Below are 7,532 nucleotides of genomic sequence, written 5' to 3' on the forward strand. Positions count from 1 at the left end.
CCGGTAGGTGTCGCTGCTGTGCCGGCGCGCGTTGATGACGTCGATTGTTGACGTCGCGACTCGGACCGTCCAGCCGCTCCCCGCAGGATTTAAACGTCAGTGTTTTGTATTTGGTGTTTTTTTATGTTTATTTTATGTTTTTTTAGTGTTTTTATGTTCTTTGCACGTGTGTTTCAGATTTTAAAAAATGCTGCGGTGGCTGCGATGCCTTCACCGCCCCCGACTGGTGATCTGGAGGTCCGGCAGCAGCTACGTGGCGCGGATGAGGTCAGGTCAGGGGCAGGAGGACATTTGTACCCGTCTCCGGTGCTTGCGGTTTAGGAAGGAGGATCCGTGTGCTTTCCAGGTACCTGGTGAAGCTGAAAGGGGACGATGAGGCGTGCAGCGCGGCGCTGCGTGCCGGGCGTTTATTTCTCTACCACAAACTGCGCCCCCTGCTGATGAGGGCGGAGGGTGGGAGACACCGACCTCTGGACATGAAGACCACAGGTGGGAACACGAACATGAGTATCATCAGTCAGGGTTAAAGTAATATTAGTCGAGGTGTGTGTGCAGATGTGGAAGCACTTCTGGAGAAGCTCGGGCAACAGAAGGAACGTGTAAGAGAATCGGTTCTTGTGGGCTGCACAGAGACGTGGGTGCCTCAGTTCTGTCTGGACGTGGGTAAGGAACCGAGCAGGAACGTGCGTGTGTGTGGTTCACGTGCGATTGTGAACAGCGTCTGCACGTCCTGCTGCAGGGACTCTGGAGAAGTGTGCGGTGGAGCGGCTGTGCGGAGGGGAGTTTGTTGACCTCAGGAAGGCTTTCTTTCTGCTCCGGGGCCACGACGTTCCACACATGGCTCGGGTAGATCACGCTCTCCTTACACTCTGATGCATCCCGTGTGATTAAGTGAGTGACCTTTCTGCGTGGCTCCTCCCAGGGTCGGGCGCTGCTCCACTGGCACCAGACGCACGGCTTCTGCAGCGCCTCGGGGGAACCCACGGTCAAGAACCAGGCGGGCAGTCAGCGCGTATGCCAGGGCAGTGGCCACACCTACTACCCACAGGTTAGCGGACTGAAAAGGTGGCGCACGGACGAATGCAGAAAGGCCGATGCGGTGCGTTTGTTTCCTGCAGATGGCTCCCGTCCTGATCGTGCTGGTGTCTGACGGCAGCAGGTGCTTGTTGGGGAGACAGGCGGCTTTCCCCCGGGATATGTACAGTGCCCTGGCTGGATTCTGCGACATGGGTGCGTCCCGCTTTACACCTGCTTCATTTGATCTGCGTCACATGAATTGAAGATCCCCTGACATTAATATAGACTTTTCCTTTCATATCGGCCTTAGTGGTCCCCTAATACCTACTGTAGGGGCAGCTGGTGGCCTAGCGGTTAAGGAAGCGGCCCCGTAATCAGAAGGTTGCCAGTTCGAGTCCCAATCCGCCAAGGTGCCACTGAGCAAAGCACCGTCCCCACACACTGCTCCCCGGGCGCCTGTCATGGCCACCCACTGCTCACTCAGGATGATGGGTTAAATGCAGAGGACAAATTTCACTGTGTGCACCGTGCTGTGCATCACAAGTGACAATCACTTCACTTTTCACTTTAGAAGTCTGTTTTACGAAATTCAGACTTGGTGCAGAATTACAGCCAGTCACACAATGAGAGTTCCCCAGGACGTGCCGTTTCAGTTTCAGTCATCAACACTATTCACAAACCACAATGTTTGCCGCAGACAGGAAGTCGTCTCCGCGTTTATAAATAAAATAAAAAATCGAATGAACCCACTGGTTCTTCAGAGGCTCATAAAGGGAATTTTTCATGATTGGGGACCTTCATCCAGCTGCCGGTGTGTTATAGGTGAGACGATGGAGGAGACCCTGCGGAGGGAGGTGGCTGAGGAGGTGGGGCTGGAGGTGGAGACGTTCCAGTTCGCGTCCACCCAGCACTGGCCTTATCCTCAGAGTTCATTCATGCTGGCGTGCCACGCTACTGTAAACCCACAGCGATGCCAGGTGGGTGCAGGAGGTCCTCACTGCGTCTGTTTCAGGCACCTGAGCTCCGGTAATAAACGGTGGTCTGCTCCCAGGTCAGTGTGGATAAAGTGGAGCTGGAGGACGCCCGGTGGTTCACGCTGGAGGAGATCCAGGAGGCTCTACGCAGGGCGAGTGCCCCCCAGGCTCCTGGTGGAGGTCCCCCAGTCTTCTGGCTCCCACCCAGCTTCACTATCGCCCATCAGCTGGTGCAGGAGTGGGTCCGACAGCAGACAGCAGGGGTCTGAGTTCCAGATCAACACCTGGTAAAACCGGTCCCAGTTCAGACTGCAGTGACTGACCTTGGACCAGCTTGTGTCTCAGGGTGCTTTCTACCACATACTACCTCAGCGAAATTAAACAACTGCAACCTGACAAATGTTCAACTTTATTAAATCCAAGTGGATTCATAATTTCAATAAACTCATGATCACAATTTCACAAAACCAGAGGTCTATAGTGCATTTAAGAGCAGATAAAAGTGAAGAAACGTGTAAAACAAATACTAAAAAAAAAATAAGTGATATAATCCAAAACCAATCTGGACAAAGCACCAGTGGAGTCCACGTGGCCTTCACGCGACCTGCAGAAGTCAACGTGCCTCCGTCACAACAGACTCACTTCTTCCCTTTCTTTTTGGCCGAACTCCTTCCGCCAGGACTACAGTACTTGGCCTCCAGGTTGGCGAGGAGGGAGTTGAATCCCTGCTCATGACACTTCTGCCTTTGCTGAAAAGACAAACAGGCAAAAATATTTAGAGGCTAAAAAGTACACTTTGTGGAGTAAAGCTGTGGGGGGGTTGGACAGGATTCAACTTCGAAGGTCCCTGACATGAAAACGCCACTTTGCGAGATTATTTAACATTAATACGAGCCTGTCTGTGGTCCTGCAGTGGCCAGAAATGGCGGTAGGCGTAAAGAGAGCTTTGGCCATCCTGCTTCGCCTTTCAGAGAGTGGCAGCTCAGACGGTGGGCTCTGGAATTTGTCTCATTATGTCTTTGTGAGGGGATTTTTTTTTTCGGGAAAACTACTTCCTGTCTGCGACAAACATTGTGGTTGGTGAACGGTGTTGATGACAATGGTGTTAATTTCGGCGAATGCCCCCTTACTTCTATAGGCCCCTCTCTAGTTTTTAAAACTGTAGACACAGAAACGGCGCGTCCTGCGGAAACCTCATTGTGAGACTGGATCGAAATTGGCTGTAATTCTGCACCATGGCTGACTTTCGGAAAGAGACTTCAGATACAGTATTAGGGGACCAATAAGACCGATATAAAAGCAAACCACGTCAGGGGACCTTCAACTTCATCCACAGTATTTTACAAGACCACTTCACATTCGAGACCATGTGCTAAAACCAGGAGGAGAACTATGCAGTAAGTTGTGTTGTATATGGATCCGGGCAAAAAATAAATAAATAAATATATATATATGTATATATAAAAGACTTTTGATGGGGAAAGATGCAGATAAGTGAAAGTGAAGTGATTGTCACTGTGATACACACAGTGAAATTTGTCTTGCTGCTGTGTATCACAATGACAATCACTTCACTTTCACTTATCTGCAGCGGGATTCGAACCGCTTCCTTAGCCGCTAGGCCACCACTGCCCCCAGCTCTTGTTATGAGAATTGCCGTTAGAAACAGCGGTAGATTCGGAATGCGGTGGTTCCTAGTAAATCTTCGGTCTTCTGGCTTCGGTCTTTGCGGTGCTACATGAACAAAAGCAGCCGCCCATTTCTACGCTGTCACCTTTTGTTGCTGCTACTTGACTGGAGACCTCTAGGCCAGTTGTACCTTGATCAGAGCACTTAGGCTCTCCTCGCTGCTTACTCCCAGGTCCTTCTGCATCTCCTCCGCCTCTTTCCTCTCTTTCTCGGCCTGATCACACAACACAGACGGACATTACCACACAGAGTAAAGCGGGAGTGGGTTTAAGTATCAGTGGAGTAAGGTAACAGTACCTTGCGCTTGCGGTGGTTCCTCTTCTTGGTGCTCTCGTGGGTGAAGGCTCTGTATGCGGGCAACTGCTTGTCATCGATGAGGCCCTGGATGACCCCCCTGATTCGCGCCTCATCGTCCCCCTCAGAGAAGAGTGCCGATTCCACGATGCGGCCCATGTCCCCCGCATGCTGCAGGTACAAGCGAGTCAGGTCCTGTTTCTCCTCCTCAGTCCCCTTATACTTCTTCTCAAAGTCCACAATGTCCTGGAGTGTGATCTGTCAGGTGACCATGCAATGGAGAGCAGTTCATTTAAGTCATGGTTCCATCACTGTGGACCTTTAAAGAACCCACAATCCTGTGGATTCTTACCTTGGGGAACAGCAATCTCCAGTAATCCTCCCAGTTACGCTCCTGTTTTACGTTGTCAGACTGCTCATCCACGACCCCCTGCTCATCATAGATGGATCTCTGCTCCTGGTCCTTCAGAACTTCATACACTTTACCAAGAACCTGCAACCCCAAGGGTCCTTATAAAACACAAACAGGCAGGATGTCATTACATGTTTTAACATGGCAAGGTCAATTCTACCTGGAACTTCTCAGTGGCCTGGGTGTCCCCTGCGGCCCGGTCTGGGTGGACCAACAAGGACATCTTGTAGTAACCGCGGCGGAGATCAGAGTCCGAGGCATCTTTAGAAAGGCCAAGAACTTCATACAGGTTTGAGGTGTTGAAGAGCAGCATACATCTTTCCAATAAACCCATAACTGGTCCTGTAAGAAAACCCACATCAAAGCAATTACTGGTCATGTCACTAATGCCACATCAAAACAACTAGTTCTGTTACTAAACCCACATCAGCGCTAATACTTGTCGTGGTACTAAACCCACATCAGCGCTAATACTGGTCTTGTTACTAAAACCCACATCAGAGCTAATACTGGTCGTGGTACTAAACCCACATCAGCGCTAATACTGGTCGTGGTACTAAACCCACATCAGAGCTAATACTGGTACCGGTGCAAAATGGTCCAGTGATACCACTGATCACAACAAGTTCGTACAAAGTCTCGTTTAAAATCGAATAAAAACAGATAACCACACCACTCACTCGGAGTTTGATATGTTCTTGGTAAATATAGCTCGTTTCACTCAACGCTGCCCCGCAGCCGGGAGACTAGTAAAAATTTGGCGCGTTTAATAGTGACGTCACAAAAGCGCGCCAGGATGAGTCTTTTTTTTCTACTCGCCAATACGTCACTTGAGCTTTGACTTTGGACTTTGATTTAACAAACGGAAAAAGTAGAAATAACATTAATAAAATTGCCTGTGTTCTGCACACATGTATTGGGTGTTACTAATTTCATAGCAATGAAGCCAATATAAAAATTCATATTTTTTATTTAATCCATTTTTACGTTTACCAGCTGGGTATCCGAAACCCAAAGTTGTGCGTTCGCATCCCGGAACTGGCGACCTGATGGTTCAATCTTGAGACATTCTTGCATGTTTTAATGTATATTAATTGTACCCTCTTTGGTATGAAACTGCAGTTGTCATTAAAATTCTGCTCCATAAATAAATGTTGATTTAACTTTTTAATTTATGTCGATAGTGAGAGTGTGAAATCAGGATGTTTCGTACACACACCCAAACCAGAGTACATTTACGTCTTTATAATCATTCTTACACACACAAAGACACACGTATGTATATTTATATATACATACATACATATATATATATATATATACATACATACATACATACATATATATATATATACATACATACATATATATATATATACATACATACATACATATATATATATATGCTTTACAAAAAGCTTAGTTATTTAAATGAAAAGGTACACATTTTCACACCTGAATAAAATTTGAAACTATAGAGATTAATTGTATGAATAGTATCAGAGAGCCACGGATAAAAAGATGTTTCAGAAACATTATTGCAAAGATTAAGACTGCCTTCAGGAAGGTTTGCCAAAAATTTAAGGAATGGGCAAGACATGTTCATTCTTTTTGTTTTAAAGAGACTCAAGATGATGCGGTTCCTCTTTTGGATACCAACAGAGGTCGAACGCCTTTAATAAGATGGGTCAGATAGACGATGGAAAAGATTAAGATTGTCTTATGCAAGATATTCGCAAAAATCAAGGAATGGGGAAAAAACTTAATAGATTTCCTCTTTTGTGATGACGATGATAATGCCGTGTATCGATGTCCAGTGAACCATGTCTTTTATTGCAAATACCCAGACATATAGCATAGTGATTAAAACTAGGTAACATATATTTGTACTATTACTGTATAATGGGATGTTTTGATTAAGCATAATAATAATAATAATAGCACATCAGAAGGAAATACGACAAATCATTGCGTTGACAGAAGAAAAATTCCTGGAAGAAAAATAGTAAACAATCAACGGCCTCATTTAATTGAAGAAATACCTAAAAAATTCGAGTAGGACTTCAGCCGAAACAGTCCATCAGACATAGTATTGAATGGTACTCTAGAAACCATACATGAAGACCATGAAAGTCGAGAAGACAGAGCAAGGGAGACAAATGCCAGCACTCATATGTCTGGAGACATTAAACACAAATGGTCATGAGCAAAGATCTCAATCAACATTGCAAGAACATGCAAAATTCGAATACTACATTCTGAAGCTACCGACGTGATCCACACACATATATCACAGGATCCAGTGTCTCACGTTGAGTAAAAAAAACGTATGAATCACTAGTGACAGGTAGGTATGAGACCTAGTGTGTGTGTGTGCTCGTGCGCACACACACACAGTGGGCAAAAAAGTATTTAGTCAGCCACCAATTGTGCAAGTTCTACCACTTAAAAAGATGATAAGAAAAGCTGATAAGAAGTCCTTATCAGCTTTTCCAAGATCTTTACAATAATTCTTACAGGCTCAGTTGTGTGTCGTCATAACACTAAGGTAAGAGATGCGTGAATCGAGTTTGCAATTATACACAAGAAATTTATGCTTATTTACATATATATTTGAAAATACATGTATATATATATAATGTATATATACATATATATGTGTGTATATATACATATATATGTGTATATATACATATATATATAATTTACATATGTGTGTGTGTGTGTGTGTATAAGTGTATATATTTGTGTGTGTGTGTGTGCGTGTGCGTGTGCAAAAAAGTATTTAGTCAGCCACCAATTGTGCAAGTTCTACCACTTAAAAAGATGAGAGAGGCCTGTAATTTTCATCATAGGTATACCTCAACTATGTGAGACAAAATGAGAAAAAAATCCAGAAAATCACATCCTCTGATTTTCAAAGAATTTATTTGCAAATTATGGTGGAAAATTAGTATTTGGTCACTAACAAAAGTTCATCTAAATACTTTGTTATATACCATTTGTTGGCAATGACGGAGGTCAAACGTTTTCTGTAAGTCTTCACAAGGTTTTCACGCACTGTTGCTGGTATTTTGGCCCATTCTTTCATGCAGATCTCCTCTAGAGCAGTGATGTAACACAGACTTTCAACTCCCTCCAAAGAT

The 7,532-nt window shown here is 45.1% G+C and overlaps 2 protein-coding genes across 3 annotated transcripts; one reads left to right on the plus strand and one right to left on the minus strand.

The window, feature by feature from the left end:
• The first annotated feature begins 28 nt into the window (after positions 1-28).
• Positions 29-2,458, plus strand: LOC114771942 (nucleoside diphosphate-linked moiety X motif 13-like). 2 transcript variants are annotated; one of them, XM_028965145.1, is made up of 9 exons: positions 29-95; positions 178-267; positions 347-489; positions 556-663; positions 740-846; positions 923-1,048; positions 1,119-1,230; positions 1,840-1,994; positions 2,069-2,458. In XM_028965145.1, exons 2-9 carry the CDS (start codon positions 188-190, stop codon positions 2,258-2,260), a joined length of 1,023 nt encoding a protein of 340 aa, XP_028820978.1. In that variant the 5' UTR covers positions 29-95; positions 178-187; the 3' UTR covers positions 2,261-2,458. The 2 variants fall into 2 exon arrangements, with proteins under 2 accessions (XP_028820978.1, XP_028820979.1); XM_028965146.1 differs by having other exon boundaries at positions 37-95; positions 178-489; positions 539-663.
• LOC114771943 (dnaJ homolog subfamily C member 9-like) lies at positions 2,416-5,182 on the minus strand. The gene is made up of 6 exons (XM_028965148.1): positions 5,067-5,182; positions 4,547-4,728; positions 4,327-4,467; positions 3,978-4,232; positions 3,811-3,894; positions 2,416-2,740 (listed from the first exon to the last, which is right to left on the minus strand). Exons 2-6 carry the CDS (start codon positions 4,718-4,720, stop codon positions 2,630-2,632), a joined length of 765 nt encoding a protein of 254 aa, XP_028820981.1. The 5' UTR covers positions 4,721-4,728; positions 5,067-5,182; the 3' UTR covers positions 2,416-2,629.
• Between the last annotated feature and the right edge of the window lie 2,350 nt (positions 5,183-7,532).

Source organism: Denticeps clupeoides, unplaced genomic scaffold (genome assembly GCF_900700375.1).
Source record: "Denticeps clupeoides unplaced genomic scaffold, fDenClu1.1, whole genome shotgun sequence".
Taxonomy (NCBI): Eukaryota; Metazoa; Chordata; class Actinopteri; order Clupeiformes; family Denticipitidae; genus Denticeps; species Denticeps clupeoides.

Coding starts and splice junctions, on each gene's coding strand:
- LOC114771942 (XM_028965145.1), top strand. CDS start 188: ATGCTGCGGTGGCTGCGATGCCTTCACCGCCCCCGACTGGTGATCTGG. Junction 490..555: donor TCTGGACATGAAGACCACAG/GTGGGAACACGA, acceptor GTGTGTGTGCAG/ATGTGGAAGCACTTCTGGAG. Junction 1,995..2,068: donor TAAACCCACAGCGATGCCAG/GTGGGTGCAGGA, acceptor GTCTGCTCCCAG/GTCAGTGTGGATAAAGTGGA.
- LOC114771943 (XM_028965148.1), bottom strand. CDS start 4,720: ATGGGTTTATTGGAAAGATGTATGCTGCTCTTCAACACCTCAAACCTG. Junction 4,468..4,546: donor AGGCCACTGAGAAGTTCCAG/GTAGAATTGACC, acceptor TTGGGGTTGCAG/GTTCTTGGTAAAGTGTATGA. Junction 4,233..4,326: donor GGAGATTGCTGTTCCCCAAG/GTAAGAATCCAC, acceptor GTCACCTGACAG/ATCACACTCCAGGACATTGT.